The sequence below is a fragment of the Antechinus flavipes genome, chromosome 1 (genome assembly GCF_016432865.1).
Source record: "Antechinus flavipes isolate AdamAnt ecotype Samford, QLD, Australia chromosome 1, AdamAnt_v2, whole genome shotgun sequence".
In the NCBI taxonomy this organism is placed as follows: Eukaryota; Metazoa; Chordata; class Mammalia; order Dasyuromorphia; family Dasyuridae; genus Antechinus; species Antechinus flavipes.
The window spans coordinates 335,584,244-335,608,530 of NC_067398.1; the positions used below are offsets into that span (position 1 = coordinate 335,584,244).

Here is a 24,287-nt window from a genome sequence, read left to right on the forward strand (position 1 = left end):
GACCCCTTGTTGAGATTGTAGCAGATATTTCTGTTAAGGTCTGGTTTGGAAGAGATGGCCTCCAAGGTCCTTCTAACTCTGAGCTTCCGTGGTTCTATTTCTGTTCGCTTATCATAAATTTCTTCCTGCCAGATAGTACTAGGAAGCCTATTGCCATTCTTTCTCCTTAACAAAGAATGAAATGTGACTCTTAAGTATCTCTGTTTGAACAGCCCCTTTCTTGGTTTTCAGGTGGACATTCCTCCCTTTATGTGTTGGGGTCTCAGAACTTTGATTACCAGCATTCAGTAAGTACCTTCTATGGACAAGGCACTGGGACTAGTTCAGGAGACAAAAAATGAAAAACAATAAGTCCTGCCTTTAATGAATTGTAATTTCACTGGTAGAGATCTGGCTTGCATATTAATAAGTATGTTACAAAGTAGAATATAGAGTACAAGGTAGGAAGGAAGAGTAGTCCAGTGATGGGAGATCTCATGTGCAAGGAACAACTGGAAGTCCACTCTGGCTTCCTGTACGTGGAATAAGTTGGTATTGAAATTATGTTGTAGAGAGATTACAGGATTTAGAAACTGGAACACTGACAATTTAATAATCCTGCAGCCCTGGGAAGTCACTCATCCTCTACCTGTCTCAGTTTCTTTATTTGTTAAATGGAGATAATAATAGCACGTACTTCAAAGGGTGACCACTGATTGAAGGAACTAGGAATGAAAACAAAACCTGGGGACCATTAGAGTATTGGCTTTAATGTATTTGAAAGGGACTTGTTCAACTTGATCTCTGAGTGAAGAACTAAAAGCAGGGGTAGAATTTGCATAGTGGAAGATTTCAGTTGCATGTGAAGAAAAACTTCATAATTCTAGTCACTCTCTATAGAATGGGCTGCCTTGGGAGGTCTTCACTTGGCACCTGGATGACCATTTGTTGAGGAGCTTGTACAGATATTTCATTGTGCTGGGCTGGGACAGAAAGCCACATTGTCTTGAGTTCAAAACTGGTTCCAGACACTTACTAGGTGTGTGACCTTGCAAAAATCACTTAACCCTGTTCAGCTAGTTTTCTCATCTGTAAAATGAACTGGAAACTACTCTAATATTTTTGTCAAGGAAACCCTAAAATGGGGTCAGAAAGAACTAGAAATTGACTGTACCAGAACCATAACCTCCCTGGGTGGTTGTGGGGAGATTTGAGTGATTTAACATATATAAAGTGCTTTATAACTGTAAAACATTATGTAAGTATTAGCCATTGTTACTATTCCTATTGTTAATGCAATAGAAAGAAGGATCCATATTGGAAAAGACTTTAAAAATTGAAGAGAAGACCTTTTATTTGTTCATGGAGACAAAACCTCATTTCTTTATTACCTAGTCTTAATTATTGAATGGGTGCAACCTCAATTAAACTGACACCTGCTAAAGACCTTAGAAAGGCCAAAGGCTCCCACTGCATCTGAGATATATCTCCATTCATCCTGATCTATATATTCTTGCTACTGGACCCAGATGGCTGTGGAAGAGAAAGTGAGGCTGGTGATTTTGCACAGCCCTCCCTCACTTAAATCCAATTCCCTTGGCGCCATTTCTCCAATGTCAGGGTCTTCTTTCAAAAAGAAAGACAGATAACAGTAGAGGCAAAGGGGAACCATTAGAGTCTGTTGAGTAGGGGAATGACATGGGTAGACCTGCACCTTAGGAAAATCACTTGAGCTCCTTGAAGGAAGAGAAAAAATTCATTGGGAAGGAGCGTGTAGGAGTTAGTCTGTATCAATGTGTAGACACAGAAGACAAGACAGGATGGGGACTGGCCAGTTGATCAGAAATGTAAGATACATGGAGAAATGTGAAGTAAAATGTAGGTTAGAGTCAGATAGTAGAGAACCTGAACTACTAGGTGAAAGACATTTTTTATCCTAAAAGAACCTTGAACATGCTTAGTATCTCCGAAAAGTGCCAAAGCTCTCTCCAGCAGAAACCTGAGCAGGAATAGAGAACTGGCCAAATGTCTATCTAAGTGGGCCCTATCCTAGAGCAAGGGTGAGGAACCTTTTTTTCTGGTAAGGGCCATTTGGATATTCATAACATCATTTGTGGGCCATACCAAATTATAGAATTATATAAACTCAAGCCATGGAAGGTTGTTGTACCTAACTTTCAGCTTGTCATCACCTGCAGTTGTCTTAGCAAATGATTTCGTGGGTCTTGTATAGTCTGTGGGCTGGATAGTCCCCACTCCTGGTCTAAAGAATGAATCCCATTTTCAGGCAGTTTCATAAAAGCCACGTGGTGATCAGAGAATAAAAGAGAGGCAGAGGAGCAAAATTCAAGGCCTTGAACTCTGGTGTTCTGCGATCAGTAGTCACTGGACACATGTTTGTTGGATAAATGAAGGAATTACCATTTTGCTCAATGTAAAAAAACATTCCTAGCTGACTCTGCCTCATTTGAGGTCTTAATACAAAGTTAGATGGACAGTTTTAAAGGATATTATAAAGGAAGTTTATGATTTGTGTTTGGGAGTATTTAGCCTGAAGATGTGTCTTCTTCTTAGATGTCATGAAGAGAGTTCTTTGGAAGCTTTAAAGTGTGGTGTAGACGTGAGTATTATTGCCTGGCGCTTTAGGTTGTGACTGGCCCTCAGGGCACCCGCTCGGAGAAGTTAGCATTGGACTTGATGGATTTTCCTAGTATGCCTCCCCGTGTAATGATTGTGCCAGAGGAAGACCTGTGCAGCTGTTGGGAATATGGAGCTCTAAGAGAGACTTCCTGGAATTTCACTTTAGGGGATTTTCTTTCTCTTCCGGCAATTTCTGTTTGTTACATAAAAAGACCCTCTCTGCTGTTTTCAGCCGAGATTGTTAGTGTTGGATCCTGGCTGAGTGTGCTCGGGGATGCTCCCCAGAGAGAGGCACGCCCAGGCCGGGCTGTCAGGCAGGCAAGGAGAGGGATGGGCATCACGAAGCAGATCTGGTGGTTTTTCCTGCCAGGCTGGTCATGGGTGCTGGGGGAGGTGGGGGCGGGGAGCTTCCTCAGCACAGAATTCTGGAAACAAGGGAATTCTGTGAGAGTGGTCGTGGCTGCTGATCGTCTTCCCGGCCCTCATTATTGCTTAACCAGACTTGTAGCGGTAGCCTCCTAACCACCCCTCCCCTTCTCCTTTCAGTTCCCCTTTCCAGTCCATTCTGCACATGCTGCCAGATACACCTCCCCTCCCAATAATAACAGCAGCTCACATTTCTCTAGTGCATTACAGTTCGCCGCATGCTTTTCTCACAAGAGCCATGGGAAGAATGTGGCCTATATTTACCATGTTGGTCTTTAGTATGCCACAGTGGTTAGAGGGCTGCCAAAGTGCCTCCAAGGTCCCTTAACATTTCTACTTCTGGCTGTGATAGTTACTAATTTAGCATAGGTTTCTTAATTTCTCTGAGCCTCAGTTTTCTCATCTACAAAATGGGAATAATAATACTTATGCTACTTATTATATAGGATTGTTATGAGGAAGGTACTTCATAAAGCTTAAAGCTCTATGTAAAGAAGAAATCTTCTTACTCCTTCTTGATTCTCTATCCCAGTGATAGCAAACTTAAATAGAAACAAGACTATCAAACTCTACATAAGGATCCCTGTAAGCAGCATATTAATTTAGAAAATCGTATATTAACATTATCAATATTCTATTGTATTTTTATTTATTTTGTTAAATATTTCCCAATTACCTTTTAATCTGGGTCTAACAGCTTTCTGGATTGATTGTTGCTGGAGGCCTGAGATCAGTATTGGCATCTCTGCTCTACCACACTCCCATATTTTTTTTCTCTCCTCAAGACTCCTATATCCCTCTCTGTATCTTTTCAGCTCGGAACTTTGCCTAGAATATAAAGACCATTCACTCTGAGCTTCCTTCCCTCTCCTCTTTTATATCTCTTTTACTTCTGATAAAGGAAATCTGATAAAGACGTGACCTTTTTCCTTCTTAAGGCCAGCCTATTACTTATACTCTTGAATCCATCCACTCCCATTTTCTCCAGAAGAATGCTCCAAAAACCACCCCATCTTTCTTTTTAACCTACAATTTCTATCTTTTGTTTTCTTTCCCTGATGCCTGCAAACACATGTAAGTCTCTCTTATCCTTAAAACATCTTCACTCTTTTCTTTCCTAGTCAGATTGCTAAAAGCTGTCTATATTCATTGACGATTCTTCTCCTTTCACTTCAACTCTTTGTGATATCTTTTGAACCATTTTTAAATTGAAATTGCTCTCTTTAAAGTTAACAATAATTTATTTTCTAAAATTCAATTTTTGATATCTTTTTTATATCCCCATATATATATATCCCCTACTTCTTTCCAGTGACCTATCCTTTATTTATTTGTTTGTTTGTTTGTTTTCTCATGCAATTTTATTTTCAGTCCCAGATTCTCTCTCTCTTGAGATAGCAAAAAATATGAAACTTAATACAAATATTAAGACATGTAAAACAAAATTTCTGCATTTACCATATTCTCCCTCCCCTCTCAACTCTCCAGAAAGAAATAAAAAAAGAAAAGAGAGAATAGTACTCTAAATCCATCAAAGTTCTATGTCTAGAAGTGGATACCATTTTTTATCATGGACCTTTTGGAACATTATGATTATCTGAATTATTAAGGTTTTCGAAATTGATTGTCTTTACAATATTGCTGTTATGATATACAATGCTCTCTTGGCTCTGCTCACTTCACTTTGCACCACTTCATATAAGTCTTCCCAGGTTTTTCCAAAATCATCCCCTTTATTATTTCTTATAGCACAGTAGTATTACATCACAATCATATATCACAACTTGTTCAGCTATTTCCCAGTTAATGGGCATCCTCCCATTTTCCAATTTTTTGCCATCACAAAAAGAGCTCCTATAAATATTTTTGTACATATGTGTTCTTTTTCTTTTTCTCTGATTTCTTTGGGGTGTTGACCTAGTAACAGTATTTCTGCTTAGATGCAGTTTGCTTTTTTCTTTCTGTCTAGTCATTTATTTATTCATGTTTATGCACAATTTGATAGTTTTTTGGGTATATGTTTGGGCCCAGAGATTTGGAGTCCCGTTCTGAAGTTTGTGCTGACTTGAGAAAGGGAAGTATTATGTGCAGTTCCCCAGACAAACATGAGACCTGGGACATGCTGAGGTTGCTGTAACCCATGATCGGGTCAGGTATAGTTTCAAATTCTTTTCAAGAATGATTCAATTAATTCACAGCTTTACCAGTATTGCATTATTTATTGTTCCTATTTTCTCACATCCCTGCCAGCATTTTTTATTTTCTTTTCTGTCATCTTAACCAGTGTAATGGATGTGAGGTAGTACCTCAGAGCTGTTTAATTTGCATTTCTCTAATTATTAGTAATTTAAAGCATTTTAAAAAACATGACTGTTGATAGTTTTGATTTCTTCCTTTGAAAACTTCCAAGTTTCATAATAAGGAAGAAAAAAAAATCAACAAAACCAATTGATGTACTAAACAAGGTTTATACAATGCTATACATATCCACAAAGGAGTGTGGAGAAAGTTCTTTTCATATCTTTTCTGTGAGGCCAACCTTGGTCATTGTGATTTTGTGACATTCAATTCTAATTGTTTTGTTTTTGCCCTTTTCATTTTTTTACATTCCATTCATTATATATATTATATTGTTGGTTCTGCTTACTTTACTTTGCATCAGTTCACATAAGTCTTTCCATTTCTTTCTGTATTCATCATGTTTTTGTCTTTTCTTACAGCAAAGGTTCTTAAACTGTAGTTTGCAACCCTATGTGGAATTGCATAACTCAATGTGGAGGCCTCAAAAAATTTGACAACAGTAAAAGTTATCAGATACTCCATCAAAATTTAATTATTTATGTAAAAATAAACAAACACATCCATCTCATTAATATGCACATTTGCTTTCCTCTTTAATAAATGGTAAATTTATATGCATGCTAAAGAGTTGTTTTAAAATTAATTTCTTTATTATTTGTTATCAATAAATGTTTAATTTGTATACATTTAATTTTATATACCTATATACCCATAGCTGTGTAAAAATTTCTTGGGTATAAAGGGGTCAAGAGTGGAAAAAGTTTAAGAAGCCCTGAATTACAGGAAAGTAATATTCCATTTATATTCATATACCACAGTTTATTTAGCCTTGTCCCATTTTATGGGTATTCACTTTGCTTCTAGCTTTTTGCCACCACAAAAAGTGCTGCTATAACTTGTTGTATATAGAAATTTTTTGTCATTGATTTTCTTGAGGTAGATGCCTTGTAGTAGAATCTCTAGTTAAAAGAATGTGGACCCTTTAGTCACTTTATAGGTGCATATATTTCAAATTTAATAGAACTCATTATCTTTCTTTCCAAACCATTACTCTTCCAGTCAGTAAATAAATATTTATTAAGTATTTGGTACTTATTAACGTTGGACTAGATGCTCAGATGGAGAAATAAAGAAAGGGAAAAGTCCTTGCTCTCAAAGGACTCACAATTTTTAGTTCTATAAGGGCAACTTTAATCGTGACATTCATTATCTTTTACTCTACTCTCCTTGCCACATATTTAATCAATTGCCAAACTTTGTTGTTTTTTCCTTCACTGTACCTGCTCTTGTCCCTTTCCTTCTTTTCACTTATGTCTAAGACCAGATTTGACCCTTAAAAAGAAAAATAATTTTCTTTTTCTTTTTAAAATTTTTCTTTTTTTTTTTTTTAATTATACATTTATTTATTTATTATTAAAGCTTTTTATTTACAAAGCACAAACATGGGTAATTTTTCCAACATTGACCCTTGAATAACATATTGTTACAAATTTTCCCTTCCTTCCTTCTACCCCCTCCCTTAGCTGGCAGGTAGTCCAATATGTTAAGTATGTTGAAATACATGTTAGATCCAATGTATGCATACATATTTCTACAGTTATCTTGTTGCACAAGAAAAATCAGATCAGGAAGGAAGAAAAAGAAAAACTGAGAAAGAAAACAAAATGCAAGCAAATAATAGAGTGGGTGAGAATGCTATATTGTATTCCATACTCTGTTCCCATGGTTTTCTCTCTTCATCACTGCAGAATTGGAACTCTCAATGTTGAAAAGAGCCATGCCCATCAGAATTGATCCTCGTATAGTCTTGTTGTTACCATATATAATGATCTTCTGGTTCTGCTCATTTCACTCAGCATCAGTTCATATTAATCTCTCCAAGCCTCTCTGAAATCATCCTGCTGCTCATTTCTTACAGAACAATAGTATTCCATAACATTCATATACCACAGTTTATTCAGTCATTCTCCAATTCATAAGCATCCATTCAATTTCCAATTTCTTGCCACTACACAGAGGGCTGCCACAAACATTTTTGCACATGTGGGTCCCTTTCCCTCCTTTAAGAACTCTTTGGGATTTAAGCCCAGTGGAAACACTGGTGGATCAAAGGGTATGCACAGTTTGATAACTTTTTGAGCGTAGTTCCAAACCTCTCTCCAGAATGGTTGGATTCATTCACAGTTCCATTAACAATGTATCAGTGTCACAGTTTTCCCACATCCCCTCCAACACTTAGGTTATCAAATTTGTTGGCATAAAGTTGGGCAAAGTAACTCCTGATCATTGCTCTAGTGGATAGTTTTCCCTTTTCATTTTGAGACTAACAATTAGATTTTCCTCTTTCCTTTTTCTAATCAAATTATCTAAAGGTTTATCTATTTTGTTGGTTTTTTCAACTCTTAGTTTTACTTATTAATTCAATAGTATTTTTACTTTAAATTTTGTTGATCTCTTATTTTTAGAATTTCAAGTTTAGTATTTGATTGGGAGGGTTTTAATTTGTTCTTTTTCTATTTTTGTCAGTTGCAAGCCTAATTTATTGATCTTCTCTTTCTCTATTTTATGCAAGTAAGCATCTAGAGATATAAAATTTACCCTTATTACTCCTTTGGCTCCATCCCACAAATTTTGTTAAGTTGTCTCATTATTGTTATTCTCTTGGATGAAATCATTGATTGTGTCTATGATTTGCTGTTTCACCCATTCATTCTTTAGGATGAGATTCTAAAGTTTTCAATTTCTTTCTCATCTATTTTCTCCTGGCCCTTATTGAATGTAATTTGTTTTGCATTGTGATCTGAAAAAAAAAGCTGCATTTACTGTTTCTGCCTTTCTGCATTTAATTTTGAGGTCTTTTTGTCTTAATATATGATCAATTTTTGTATAGGTTCCATGAACTGCTGAGAAGAAAGTGTACTCCTTTCTGTCTCCCTTCAATTTTCTCCAAAGATCTATCATACCTAACTTTTCTAGTGTTCTATTTATCTCTTTAACTTCTTTCTTACTTATTTTGTGGTTTGATTTATCTAGTTCTAAGAGAGCAATGTTGAGATCTCCTACTGTTATAGTTTTGCTGTCATTTCTTTTTGCAACTCTTTTAACTTCTCCTTTAGGAAGTTAGATGCTATACCACTTGGTTTAATTTTGATATTGCTTCATTATCTATGGTACCCTTTAGCAAGATATAGTTTCCTTCCTTATCTCTTTTAATTAGATTAATTTTTGCTTTTGCTTGATCTGAAATCAGGATGGCTACCCTTTGCTTTTTTTTTTTTTTTTTAACTTCACCTAAGCATAATAGATTCTGCTCTAGTCTTTCACCTTTACTCTGTATGTATCACTATGCTTTAAATGTGTTTCTTGTAAACAACATATTGTAGGATTCTGTTTTTTAATCCAGTCTGCTGTCCACTTACTTTTTATGGGAAAATTCACCCCATTCACATTTACAATTAAAACTACTAATTTTGTATTTCCTGCCATCTTATTAACCACAAATTATATTTTTCTCTTTCCTTTACCCTTTCCCTCCTCCCCAGTATTTTACTTATGAGCACTACTTGCTTCAAGCAGTCCTCCCCCTTTAGAGACCCTCTCCCTTTCTTATACCTTTCCTCTACTATTTCTCTTTTCCCTTCTACTTAGCCTATCCCTTCCGTTTTCCCCTTCCCCCTCCTCCCCCACATTTTTCTATAAGATGAGAGATGTTTCTTGGTGAAATCAAATATATCTAATGTTCTTTCTTTGGGCCAAATCTGATGAGAGTATTTGTCTCCCTTCCTTCTTTCCCCCAATTATAATATGTTTTCTTTGCCTCTTCCTGAGATGTAATTTCCCTCATTTTACCTCCACTTTCCCATTTTTTTCTGTTACAATCTCCTTTCCATCTCTAGTTTCTTTTTTATATTATAATAGTAAAATCAGATTATACATGTATTCTCAATATATACCCATAATAGAAATATAGTTCTCAAGAGTTTTTTTTTTCTTTTTACCTTTTTATGCTTCTCTTGAGTTCTATATTTGGAGGTTAAATTTCTTGTTTATCTCTGGTCTTTTCATCTACATTCATTTTTTACTACATAGTTTAATCAGGTTGGGAGAGAAAAATCAGAACAAGAGGAAAAAACCATGAGAGAAAAAAAAAAGAGAAGAAAAAGAAAAAAGTGAACATAAGATGTGTTGATTTACATTCAGTCCCCATAGTTCTCTCTCTGGAGGCAGATGGTGTTTTCTATCCAAACTTTATTGCAATTGTTTTGGATCACTGAACTGATCCAAATCTGAGTAGATTTGGCTGAGTAGAACCAAGTCTTTCATAATTGATCATCGTACAATTTTGCTGTTACTATCTACAGTTATTCCTGGTATGTACAATCTTGCTGTTACTGTATACGATGCATTCCTGTTTCTGCTTCTTTTGTTCAGCCTCAGTTTGTGTAAATCTTTCTAGATTTTTTCATCATTTTTTATAGAACAACAATATTCCATTATTTTCATTTCCATAACTTCGTCAGCCATTTCTCAATTGATGGGCATCTACTCATTTTCCAATTCTTTGCCACCACAAAAAGAACTGCTACAAACACAACATGATTTTCTTACAGCACAGCTTTTATTCCATGATTGCCTTATTCAGTGAATTCCTGTGCCTCTCTAATTTTCCCTAGGATCAAATAGAAATTTGTTTGGCATTTGCAACGTTTACAGCTTAACTTTATTATATTCCCCTTCCTGAACTCTCTGTAGAGCACTTTCTTATATTTCTTATATGACTTTCTTATTCACCTTCAAAGATTAAATACTCCATTTCCCATTTCTGTACCATTGTATGGGTTATTTCCAGTGCATGGAATACACTTTCCTCACCTCCCCCTTTTAGAATTCTTTGTTAACTTCGAGGCTTAACTCCAGCACTGCTTTCTACAAGGAACCTTTTCTGTTCTTCCAGTTCTTTGTGCCTTTTCTGCCAAAGTCACCTTGGCTCTATCCTGTATACACTTGTACAAATCTTGTGGTTTTCCCAATAAACTGCCATATCCTAGAGGATATGAATTGTTGAGTTTTTCTGCAGCTCTCCAAATGGCAACTGATACATTATAGGTACCCAGTAATGCTTTTTGATTGATTTATTAGTGTCATGATGACTCTGCCTCCACAGAAGAGTTGTTTGTCGATGAAGGCCGGTTCTCTGCCTTTGAGCCTTCAGAGAGAGTGGAAAGAGTCCCAGGAATAGCCCAAAATTTGAGCCTGACTCTACCCCTAACTAGCTAGCAGTGATCTTGGGCATCCTGACTCACTCTTTGCTCCTCCTTTGTTCTTATTTTCCTCATTTGCCCAAGGTTTGGGGGAGAGGGGGGCCTTCTGACTAGATTGCCATAGCTGCTGAGAGAAAGCTGTGGGGTTTCTGCAGGGAGTCCTTGGAAACTATTGATTCCTCTCGAATGTGGTGAGATTCACAGTGTTTCTCACAAATGGTCAATGTTTGGTTCTAAGTGGATTTTGCATCCAGTTCTAAGGCATTAACAGGCCTGTTCTGAAAGCCTCCTCACTGACTTTGATTGTGCTTGTCTCAGACTACAATGAACAGTCTCTCTGTTGGTCTCGGTTTCTCTTTTGCCAGAAACTTCTCAGGCTTTTCTGAATGATAATCCCACTTCATTGAATGCATTTTGTATTCCAGCAGCCTGGCTTTCCCTCCCTCCCTCCAGTGCATTTCTGATGCTAATGATATTATAATAATTCTCTCCTAGGTGCTTCCTCAGTCAGACTGGGCCCCTTTCCATGGCCTTCAGCCAGAATGGTCTTTAACTCCTGATAGCTGCCCATTGCTTCTCTGCCTAGTGGAGAAGCTGAGTGACTGCCCAAGTGATCTGTTGTTCAAAATTTCGAGGGCTTTATTATCCCCACCCATCCCCCAGCATTGCTTCTAACTGGAAAGAGAGCCCAATTGTGTTTGTGGGCCACTTTGATCGGCTTGGGAGTGTATTCTGTTGACTAAGCTATTTTTGGTCTCCCTGTTTTGAATAATGACCATTTTCCACCTGCAGGAAGGGTGTTTTATTTACAAATGAACAATCATTTCCAGTCTGGGGGAGAGAGGGGCCCCTCTACATCTGCCTGGTTCTATCTAGGGGGAAGCAACTTGGCAGATTTGGGTTCCAAGAAATGATTTTCTGTTAGTTGGAGACTGCTTGCAGTTGTGGTGCTCAGACAGCAACGGATGCTTTTCCTATGCAAAGGGGAGTTTGGAGGCAGCTGCAAACCCTTCTTTGTGGCTTCAGTACATTTGTCCCATTCTGAATAAGCAGGATAGCTTTCGAGGCTTGGACCTTTCCTTTAGAAACTTGGAGCAAAAGCTGATACTGAAAGGGCTATCAGATTCTCCATTCTTCTTCTCCCCCTCCCCCATACTGATTCTCTTCTACTGTTACTTTTAACTTCCTTTGAAAAGTTAACTTAAGTTTATATTCATTATTGAAGAATTTCATCCTGAAGCCAAATCTGGAAATTAGTTGGAACTTAGGAATTTTATCTGTTCTTTCTAAAAAATATATAAAAACCAGTCAGTAAACACTTCACTTATTAAACACCTAGTGTGTTCCAGGCACTGGGGATCATTTATTTACTCTTAAAATTTTTCTTTTTCATACTTTCTTTTTTTTTTTACCCCACATTTTACCACTACCAATCCAACTCTTTCTTTGTTATGAAGAAAAATAGTTAAACAAAACCGGTGAAGCCATTGGGTATTGAATCACCAGTTCTCAAAAGTCCTGTGTATCTCTCCCAAGAAAAGGGAGGTGTGTTACATCATCTGTTCTCTGGAACCAAAATTGATCGTTGCTCTTAATCTGAGTTTAGCTTCCTTTGAGTATTGTTTTCCTTTTTCCCCCGCCCCTAATTCTGCTTTCTTCACTCTTCCTCAATTCATTCAAGTCTTGCTATGTACCTCTGAATTCTTCATTTCTGTCATTTCTTCAACATAATAGTATTCCACTTTGCCCACGAACCTCTCTTCCTTTTTAACCAGAAACCAGAGGTTTAAAGCCAAGGTGTCAAACATGAGGTGGCTGGGACATGACACAATACTTCTTAGTATGGCCAGAACTGTATTAAAATGTAATTGGGAAATATTTAAAATAAACAAAGATGCGATTAAGAAGGATAATATTACATTTAAAACTGTCAGTATGCCATGGCAGGGATCCCTATTGTGAGCAATCTATAGAATTGTATTTCTATATAGGAACAAAGACTCAGAGAAAAACCATGTTAGCTGATCTAATTAATTGTACAGAATAAGATATTGAACCACTGAACTGATAAACTGATAAAAATCAACCTAAAACAAGAAGTTCGTGAAAGGTAATTATGAGCAATGAGGAACTTGCTTAATGAATTAATTAATATTAACCTCTCCTCCCTAAAGGAGAGTTTTTTGGCCAATTTTAAATGTGTTGTATGAGGATGAGGAAGGGGGAATATATCAAGGAGAAACATACGATAAGTGGGCTGAGAAATCTGTTAACTGTCATCCTTAGCCAGTGGGACAGGAAATGAAAGCTTATTCTTGTGTCTATTACGGTGGATCTTCCCAGGAACTGCCCTTTGGATGATTACCTGCTTCATGCAAGAATCAGAAATAAACCAATTTAGTTTATATACTCTTGAGTCCTTTTTCTCTTTGTAGCGAATTTCTGACACTTATTTGTAGATTAATGATCTCTGTTTCTGTTTGAGTTTGACACCACTGCCCCAGGGGACTTAACTCTTTCATTCACTGATTTCCTGCTCCACGGACCCTGCTTTCCTGATTGATGGGTGTCTCATAACCCACTGAATCTTGTCTAGGTTCCTGTTACACTTCATTTTATTCATTAGTTGACATGTCACAGTTAGTGTACTCTCCTCTCTCCTCAAGTTTTCTAGTTTTGGAATCATAATCAATTCAGCTTAGAGAAGCTTCAGAGAAGGTATGTCAGCTGTCCCCTATTTTTGAAACTTTCTAGATCAAAATCAACTTTCAGGACCTCCCTGCTCACCACTCCCCTCTCTATCTATATGTGACATATGTTGTCTCCCTCTATTAAAATGTAAATTTTTTATTATAGTTTTTTATTTACAAGATATATGCATGACATATCCAACATATATAGGACTGCTTGCCATCTAGGGGAGGGGGTGGAGGGAGGGAGGGGAAAAATCGGAACAGAAATGAGTGCAAGGGATAATGTTGTAAAAAAATTACCCTGGCATGGATTCTGTCAATATAAAGTAATTATTAAATAAAAATTAAAAAAAAGAAAAGAAAAGAAAAAAAAAGATATATGCATGGTTTTTCAGCATTGACAATTGTAAAAGCTTTTGTTCCCACTTTTCCCCTCCTTCCACCCACCTCCTCCCCCAGTTGTCAGGTTGACCAATATATGTTAAATATGTTAAAATATACGTTAAATACAATACATGTATACATGTCCCTACAATTATTTTGCTGCACAAAAAGAATCGGACTTTGAAATAATGTACAATTAGCCTGTGAAGGAAATCAAAAATGCAGGCAGACAAAAATAGAGGGATTGGGAATGCTATGTAGTGGTTCACACTCAAAATGTAAGTTTCTTGAGAAAAGGGACAGTTTTCACTTGTGTTTTTGTATCCTTTGCTCTTTATATAGTGCTTGGCACATATTAAGAACTTCACTTTTGCTTTCATTCATTCATTCATTAACATGCTGGTTTGTTCAGTTGGGTTTTCATCAATGATAATCTACTTTCTTTCTAATTTTTTGGTCCAGAGAATATGCTACTATTTCTGTCACTTATTCATTCTTTCTAATGCATTTATTAAGAACCAACTATATACAGAGAGACTGGGAGAGAACAAAAGTTTCTATAGGATACAACTCACATATAGAACTATCAGCTTTGTAAGGGGATAAGACACCAATGCAGATGACTGAAATATGTAGGAAAATATACTCAAGGGATCCAAAACTAAGTATTGCAGGTTACCTGAGGAACAATGTGGTTCTTAACTGGGAGGATCAGGAACTGTAGGGGAAGGCATTTCAGTTGGCTTTATAGAATGGGTACCTTTCTGCAGATAAGGTAGAGGGCTGAGGAAATTTCTAGCCTGTGGAATATTGTAAGCAAAGGTACAGCATCCAGAGGGTGCAGGGTATGTTTGAAGGACAGGAAGTCAGGATCATAGGTTCAAAGGCTAATGTGTTTAGAACTGGAAGGCACTTCATGTTCAGCTAATCCAACTCCCTGGGGCTGCTAGTGAAGTTCGGGCCTCGAGTCAGGAAGACTTATCTTCCTGAGTTCAAATGTGGCCTCTGAGACCTCTTAGTTGTGTGACCCTGGGCAAGTCACTTAACCCCAGTTTGCTTCCGTTTCCTCACCTGTAAAATAATATGGAGAAGGAAGTGTCAGATCACTCCAATATCTTTGACAAGAAAACCCCATATGGGGACGAACAGTTAGACAGGACTGAGCAGCAACAAAGGCCAACCCACTCATTCAACAGAGAAGGAGAATGGAAGTCCAGAGAGGTTAAGTCATTGCCCACAATCACACAGCTATTAAGTGACAAAGCTGCAAGTCCATTCCATTTTCTACTGTTCCATATTGTATTCTGATTTAACCAAAGCTTAGATTACATGCAGGTGAACAACAGACAGCAAAAGTAGGCTGGTGTCAGCTTGCAGACAGAAATATGAGCTTTATTCAGTGGGCAGAGAGGGCCACTCACAGCCAGCGAGTTAGAGGGCAGAGTGAAGGAGACCAGAGAGAGTCTCAGATGCACAAGGCCACAGGGGCAAAGCAGTTTGGTCGTTTCCTGAGCAGTCCTCAACTCTTGGCCAGAGAAATCAGCATAATTTTCTTGGCTGTCACTGTGCCTGCTTGCATGTAGACTTTTCAGAAAGGCCCTGGCCCTGGAGAAGCTGCTTTCTCCCTACTTCCTGCCATTTCCAACGTGCATCTGAGGGGAAGAGATGGAAATAACTCCGGGGTGGAAACCGTGGGCAAGCAGAACTCATCTCAAGCCTAGTGTCTGCCCTGTGGCCATCTCCCAGCGATTCACCTTGAGCTCGCCTCGGGTGAGTCACTTCCCAGGCTGCCTTTGAGCTGGTGCCTCTGCTGCAGCCGGAGGCCTCTTTCTTAATTGTGTGAATCTGCAGACAGTGTGACCCGGCAGCCAGGAAAGCTGAGTATATGAGCTTCATGTCCAGGATACAGAAAAGATACCACTACTACCCACCCTGGTCAGGCCCCGGCTGGAGTTCTCTGTACCTGACACCATAGAGGAAGGACATTCAGAAGCTCAGGGAAGACTGTCTGTCCTGGTGAAAGGATTTGAAACTCTCACTTAAGGAAATAGTGAAAGAACTGTATATGTGCTGCCTGGAGAAAGAGAGTGTCAGCTTTGAAAGGTTGTTAAGTGGAAGAAGGATTAAGCTGCTGCGTCTTGGCCATAAAAAGAGAGAGTAGGACCAGTTTGTGTATGTGCATGGGGATTGTTATAGGGAGGAGAACTTTGGCTTAATGTAAGGAAAAACATAATAACAGTTAGAACTGTCCAAAAGCAGAAGGGCAGGATATTGTAAGGATATTAAAGGAGACTCTTAGTAAGGTGAAAATTGGACTAGATCACTTCCAGGGTCCCTTCCAACTTTTATGATTCCTCCAAAGCAAGGCCAAGATGAAGATTTTTTTTGCCACTTCTTTAGGCCTGTTTACGTTAGCTGTCTGAAGGGCTTTGAAGTAGAAACATAATTATAGCTTAAGCCATGCTGCTGTCATACAGTGGGGAAAACCCAAGCCTAGGAGTCAGGTGTCATGAACCTGGTACATAGTAGGCCTTAATAAATGCTGACTGACTGATTGATTAACCCAGTTCCAAGTCTATCATCGATGGTAACATTGGATGATTCATTTGGTCTTCCAGAGCTTCATTTTCTCCATCTGCAAAATGGGGCCACCTGTTGAAAGGGATATATGTTTTTATGCTCTGAATCCTTTGTAGGAAGGACCCCAGGGCACTTAGTAATAGCATCGATTGTGATGATGTAGCCTTTTACAGTTGACAAAGCACATTCTTCACACCAGTCTTGTGACAATGAGAATACAAATATCATTAACTCCATCTTACTGAAGCTGATAAAGCTGAAATGATTTGTGAGTGTCACCCAGCTAAGGAGTGGTGGTGTTGAAACCTGAGTTGGAAGATCTCTCCAAGACCAGCAAGTCCAAGCACTTCTGCAAGCCCAGCAAAGCCCTGCACTAATCCAGTGCTTCTGGAGACTCTGGGCTAGGCAGCCAAACCAGGCCACCTTTGGAGAGCCTCATTGTTAGGAAGCTTCCCCTGACAGGGCAGAGCTTCTTTTCAGCCTTCCCACAGGACTAATGATCTAATCCTCTGGGGCCAAACAGGATGAATCTTCTATATGCCAACTCTGTAAATACTTTTCTTCTTCAGGATAAATATCGTGGTTCTTTCACTGATGCCCAGATTGCATGATATGATATTGCATGCTATTCACACATCCCCTGGATATTCTCTAGCTTAGCAACATCCTTCAAAAATGTGGTTTCCAGTTCTGATAACAATGCTCCAAGTGGAGTCTGACCAGTTCGATCTATCTCCTCTCCTTATGAGAGCAACTGTTACCCACTCGTGAGTACATAGCTAATATGTCTGAAAGTCTGCTTTCTCCCCAATACTATACTGTATCTCAAAGGGGCCTTGCTGAGGTCTGTACTCTATGGCCCCTTAGAGGAAGATTACCTTAGCTTTCATAGTGGGGTTGCAAGCCCCAAATCTTCTGACTTTCAGACCCTTGGCTTTTTTCATTATGCCGCTATTTGTTGAAGTGTTGCCCTGGAGAGCAGCATCTGCCACTTTGTCCATACACTAGTTGAGAAGAGCTTTAGTCCATTAGCTCAAATACTTCTTCTTTTTTCTTTTTTGAAGTAATAGCTTTTTATTTTCAAAATATGCAAGATAGATTTCAACATTCATCCTTGCAAGACCCTGTGTTCCAAATTATTTTCACCCTCCCTCCCTTCTTCCATTCCCTTAGAAGCAAGTAATCCAATATAAGTTAAGCAGATACAATTCTTTTATATATATTTCTTTATTTTCTTTATTTTTTATTATAGCTTTTTATTTACAAGAGATATGCATGGGTAATTTTTCAACATTGACAATTGCAAAACCTTGTGTTCCAACTTTTCCCCTCTTTCCTCCCATCCTCTCCCCTAGATGGCAGGTAGTCCAATACATGTTAAATCTGTCAAAGTATATGTTAAACACAATATATGTATACATGTCCATATAGTTATTTTGCTGCACAAGAAAAATAAGATCTAGAAATAAGGTAAAAATAATCTGAGAATGAGTCTTCTATACATATTTCTACATTTATCATGCTGCACAGAAAAATCAGATCAAAACAAAAAAAGGAGAAAGAAAAAAAAGCAAGCAAGCAATAACAAAAAAAGTGAAACTGCTATGTTGTGATCCACCCTCAGTCCCCACAGCTCTCTCTGGGTGTAGATGGATCTCTCCACCACTAATCTTTTGGAACTGGCCTGAATCATCTCATTTTGAAGAGAGCCACGTCCATCAGAATTGTCATATAGTCTTCTTGTTGCTGTGTATAATGATCTCCTGGCTCTGTTTATTTGAATTAGCATCAGTTCATGCAAGTCACTCCAGGCCTTCTGAGATCATCCTGGAGATCATTTCTTATAGAACAATAATATTCTGTAACATTCATATACCACAACTTATTCAGCCATTCTCTAACTTATGTGCATCCATTCAGTTTCCAGTTTCTTGCCACTATAATAAGGGCTGCATTAGCTAAAATTCTTACATGTGTTTTAGAAATTAAAATTGCTTTTGGAAAGGGATGTTTCTAGACCATTGGCACCAGAATTTACATTGCAACTGTGTGTTCTTTCTGCCTTCTTTTTTATGCCTTCATTTGGCTGGGCTTTGACACAATATCAAAGGGCCCCAGGTTTTGAGACCTGAGTTCAAACTCTGACAAGCAGTGCTGCTTCTTCCTTATGACCTTGAGTCGGGCATTCCCCTCTCTCTGGGAATCTGTTTTAGTTTCTGTAAATTGGATGATTGAACTTTAAATTAAAACCCTCCTAGGTTAAAATCTTATGATCTTGGAATCATCATCATAAATGGCAACTGGCCTTAAATGACTGTCTTTTTTATTCATGGGGATCCCACTACTGTTATTTTCTTTGCAGAGGTTGGGATCACAAATGACTTTGGGTTGCATCTGTGACCTCTCAGGGCTCTGCTAAGTCCATTATGAGATGAGAAGGATTCTGGCTCTGGCTTTAGAACGCAATCATCTGAACACAATTAAGAGCAACCCCTTTGTATGGTTGTCCAAAACCACTTGGGTTTGGTTTAGCTTTATAATGGAAAGGTCAGAATGAGTCTAATTAAGTAGATAGAAAGGCTTCAGCCACGTGTCATTATGAAGATATTAAACACTGAAGCAAAAGTTGTCTGGAAAAGAGCCCAATGAGCTGTTCAGAAGATTCGTTTTATTTGAGGATTTTATTTGCTGAACTGTTCTTCCTGGGGCCCCCTCACCCCTACTTGGGAGCCACGTGTGGAGGAGCTGTTACTTCCCTGCCCCACTCTGCCTGCTTAGTCTCGCTTAAGTGCTGGGCTGACATTATCTCGAATAGCTTTTCTTTCCCTTGGGCTTTTCTTTGGGCTCAGCCTGGCCCCTGGATTTTTGCTTCTTGTGTGAGGACTTGGACAGAAAAGAGCTTCTTTCTTGGTCGGGTCTTTCTCTCCATGTGTGTCAGGCTTTTATTGGGAAGTGATCAAAAGTCCAGAAATGAGATTGAGCTGATGAGCAGGACTGGTGCCCGTTACTCTCTGACTCGTTGGGTGGGGGGTGGGAGGCAGAAGCAGAGTCAGGAAGGAGGCTCATGTGACTTTTGAGGAATTAATGACTATTGGAGAGGTCTGTTCTAGGGGAGTTAGAATCTATGTCTCCCTAACTGTAAGTTAAAGACTCTTAATGCTTTACCACGATGTCCCTAGCAGTGGTGTGCCAGAAGCAAAGGGAGAAGGAGAAGGCCGGCTCATGTTCAGTGATGCAGGCCTGCTCTGTTATTGTGAGTCGACCCTTTCCTCTCCTGCCTTTGATAAATTCTGCTCATTCATCCGAGAACTCTGCAACTTGCTTTTCAGATCCTGGTCCGGAGGCTGCCCGATGGCACCGAACTTCGAGGCCGTGTGGTAGAAACGGAGGCGTACTTGGGAGCTGAGGATGAGGCAGCACACTCGAGGGGGGGGAGGCAGACACCTCGCAACAAAGGCATGTTCATGAAGCCGGGGACCCTGTATGTGTATATCATCTATGGAATGTACTTCTGCATGAATGTCTCCAGCCAAGGTGAGCCAAGGCACAGGGAAAGAGCTGGGCCTAAGCCTGGGGTCTCCATAACGTCATCCAGGGGACCAAACCCGGCGGCAGCCCTTAGGCCTTTTCCTTTCCTTTTTCCCAGAGAGAAGACTCCTCTTTTTGAGCTTCCATAGGAGACAAACTTTTAAATCCAGTTCCTTTCCTCAGCCAGCACTTCCAAATTTCTTCCTTTAGCTTTCACCTCTGCTAAGAGGCAACATGATTTTTTTAAAAAAATGGATACCTTTTGTTTTTACACTACCTCAATTTTGTGTTTTATCCTTTACCTTTTTAAGGTGAATTTGCTAAAAGGAAGAAAAAAAGGTCAGCAAAATCAATGAACATATTGAATGTTATATGCAGTGTTCCACACCCCAGGTTCTCCACTTCTGCAGAGACTTAGCAAAAGTGTGTTCTCTTGTGAAAAGCAACGGGATATTGAGGAAAGCAAACTGGATTTGGAGGTCTTCATCCAAGCCCTTGTTATTCACATCCTGTGTGATTGGAGCATCCTTCTCTCATCTGGAATAAAATGAAGGGGCTTGAATTTGATGCTCTTTAGTACAAATCCCAGGATCTTAGCTCTCTGTGAATGCTGCTTCCCTAATTCTCTGTCATTTCCCTTTTCTACCTGTCTTTTAAGAAAATACATAGAAATAAAGAATAAATAAATCAAAAAGTTCAAGCTAAGGAGAAAGAAGAGATCAGAATGGGAGCTCCAGAGTTGGATGAGTAGAAACTGTCACAGATGGGATTTGATTCTTTGCTTTGAGATTGCTTCTGAAAACTTCTTGGATCTTTCCCTGGGCCTCTGGGGCATTGAGACTGTCAGGGTCCTAGGAGCCTGGATCCAAAGGTCAGTCCTCTAGGCAAGGCCATTTCCATGACAGGCCTAGGAAAGTCAGCACCTGAGAGCCCTTTCAGGTGTGTCTTAGTTTAATACTGATTAGGTAGGAAGTAACTGAGAAGGAAAGAGGAAGCCTAGTTGCTCTGAATAGTATGATGAAATGCCTACCTAAGAAATCTGGGAAGACATACTAATGGTCACTTTAAGATTGGCCCTATAACTCTTAACCCCTCCCTTCCCCACTCCAAGAAGTGAATGGTTTTTTGTTTTCTGTGTTAACAGGAAGTTCAGTCTCCAGGCTGCCTTGAAGGGCTGGCATTCTCTGTATCAGAAGCTCCCTTACTTTCCTCCCTGATCTTGCCACTTGCAGTAGGGAGAGAATTCTATTCCAGAATTTTAAGGACCAAATCCAGAGAGTTTGCAAAGGGAGGAGAAGGGGTCTGCTGAATAAGAATGCCAGGGAGTTTTTCCTTAGTCCATTGGTGTGCCTACAACAAACGGTGAAAGAAATAGAAAAGAAGGCTTTTATCTAACAAACAGCCCACACTCTTGTTGGAGAGAATGAGGGAGCATTGAGTGTTTACTATGTGCCAGGTACTGTCCTAGGGCTGGAGCTACAGATACAAACAAGCAAGGTAGTTTCTGCCCTCGAAGAGCTTACATTCTAACAAGGGAAGAGAACACATTTAGGGAAGTGGTGGCTAAGGAGAGGGAAGGGTGAGCAGTTAGAAGGACACTGATGTGTTATTTCCAGGAATGGTGGGTAGGGTGGGAAGGTAAAGGCATGTTGTGACATGGCATGGAGATACCCAGGAGGTGGCTGCTTATCAGTTAGAGCCCAATATTACAGGGGCCAGGAAAAGGAGGAGGAGGTAGAAAAGAAAGATGCTGAAGGTGCAGGGAGGGTGCTGGGGACTGGCAAAAAAAAGGGAAAAAAAGCATTTATTAAATACTTGTGTGCCAGATCTTGGCACATGCATGTGCATTGGCACATGTACACTGGCACATACCGGCATACAAAATACAAAAAGGAATACATTTCTTGGTCTCAAATAACATTCTAATAAGGAAAGATAACACATCAAAGGCAGAAGTGGTCAAGGAAGGGTGATTTTATCTGAGTGGTCACAGGAACCATAGGGGTGGGTGGTTGATTGACATATCCTTTCCAGGAATAGTATGCATGTGTCTCTAGTAGTACCAGATTGTATGATCTCAAGACTTGCTGGGTAGAGAGGAAAAATGAATGTAGATTACAATATTTGCAGAATTCTCTGGGAAGAGACAGGTTTTGGAAGTAATTTATTGCTTGGTTCACGGACATAAGGCTTCTTAACACCCAGATCGAGCCTAAGGTAGAGCCTCAACCACCTTGGGAGAGTGATCAAGGCCTAGCCTGCCCTCACCTGAAGGAGCAGGCCAAGGCCTAGACCAAGACTCAGTGGCCCTGGCTTTTTCCCCTGACAACACCACTCATGGAGACAGCATTCTTTTTTTTTTTTTTTTTTTAAATAACTTTTTATTGATAGAACTCATGCCAGGGTAATTTTTTACAGCATTATCCCTTGCACTCACTTCTGTTCCGATTTTTCCCCTCCCTCCCTCCACCCCCTTCCCCAGATGGCAAGCAGTCCTTTACATGTTGAATATGTTGCAGTATATCCTAGATACAATATATGTTTGCAGAACTGAACAGTTCTCTTGTTGCACAGGGAGAATTGGATTCAGAAGGTATAAATAACCCAGGAAGAAAAACAAAAATGCAAGCAGTTTATATTCATTTCCCAGTGTTCTTTCTTTGGGTGTAGCTGCTTCTGTCCACTCTTGATCAGTTGAAACTGAGTTAGATCTTCTCTTTATCGAAGAGATCCACTTCCATCAGAATACATCCTCAAACAGTATCGTTGTTGAAGTGTATAATGATCTCCTGGTTCTGCTCATTTCACTTAGCATCAGTTCCTGTAAGTCTTGCCAGTCCTCTTATTCATCCTGCTGGTCATTCCTTACAGAACAATAATATTCCATAACGTTCATATATGACAATTTACCCAGCCATTCTCCAATTGATGGACATCCATTCATTTCCCAACTTCTAGCCACTACAAACAGGGCTGCCACAAACATTTTGGCATAATCAGGTCCCTTTCCCTTCTTTAGTATCTCTTTGCGGTATAAGCCCAGTAGAAACACTGATGGATCAAAGGGTATGCACAGTTTGGTAACTTTTTGAGCATAATTCCAGATTGTTCTCCAGAATGGCTGGATGTGTTCACAATTCCACCAACAATGTATCAGTGTCCCTGTTTTCCCACATCCCCTCCAACATTCCGCATTATCTTTCCCTGTCATTCTAGCCAATCTGACAGGTGTGTAGTGGTATCTCAGAGTTGTCTTAATTTTAATTTCTCTGATCAATAGTGATTTGGAACACTCTTTCATATGAGTAGAAATAGTTTCAATTTCATTATCTGAAAATTGAGACAGCATTCTAATACTAGCCACCCAAACTGAACTCTCACTTTAGTATTTAGTAAACTTCTACCACTTATTATTTTCCCTATTTTTCTATTGATTTGTAGCTACCTGTCCCCTGCTTCCAGCCTTATTGTCATCCCATCATCAGCCCAACCCAAATCTCACTCCTGTTCTTCCCTTTTCCTCTCTCCCTTCTTTCTTCCTTTCCTCTCTCTCTCCTCTCTTCCTTCCATCCCTTTCTTCCTCCTTTCATCCCTTTCTTCCTTCCTTCCTTTCTTCTTTCCTTCCCTTCCTTCTTTCCTTTCCCTCTTTCTGTCTCTTCCTTCCTTTCATCTTTCATAAGTTTCTATTGATATTTTCTGTTTCTTACAGCACCACTTTTCCTTCCCATCCCAGAGAACCATCTAATATGATAAATAATATTTTTGAGAGAGAAAAAAATTATCAATATGAAAAATTATCTTTTCATATCTCTTTGAGTCCCACTTGATCTTTATGATTTTGTTACTTTTACTTTTGATTTTCTGGCATGTCATCATTCTTCCCATTTGCATTGTTAAAGTGACTATGTATGTTGTGTTCTTAGCTCTGCTTACTTCACTCTGCATCTATTCATATAGCTCTTTCTATGCTTCTCGGAATTCACTATACACATTATTTCTTACAGTGCAATAATATTCTATTACATTCATATGCCACTATTTGTTTGGCTGTTCCACAGTTGCTGTGTCCCCCTACTTTTTCACTGTACCCTTTGGAATTTGTTTCATTATGAAGAAGCTTCCCTTCCTTCTGCATCTTCTCTCTTACTACTCTTTGTGTCTACTTACCTTCACTGAAAACTGGCTTCTTCCAGATGATCCAGAATCCCTGGCTGTCATATCTACCTCTGGTTGTGTCTTTTACCATACCTCTGAGATATGCTGATCTTGCAGTGAGAATCAGAGCACTCCTTGCTCCCTGCTACTAATGTCAGGCCCTTCCTTTGCCACTGTCACTAAGCAACTTTTCTCCTTTGATTTTTTAACCCTATGTAGCCCACAGAATAATCTCTACTGTCAAGAAACTTGCATCCTAAAGGAAGAGAAAACATGAACATATATTAGCATAGATAGAATAAATATAGAGTAAATACAAGTTAATTAAATATGAGGTTTC

General features: G+C 39.1%; 1 protein-coding gene across 1 annotated transcript in view; it reads left to right on the forward strand.

The window, feature by feature from the left end:
* MPG (N-methylpurine DNA glycosylase) overlaps positions 1-24,287 on the forward strand; it is a 71,632-nt gene that overhangs the window by 36,088 nt on the left and 11,257 nt on the right. The window contains exon 5 of the mRNA XM_051968657.1: positions 19,594-19,798. Coding sequence (XP_051824617.1) covers positions 19,594-19,798 — 205 coding nt within the window. The remainder of the gene's footprint in view (positions 1-19,593; positions 19,799-24,287) is intronic.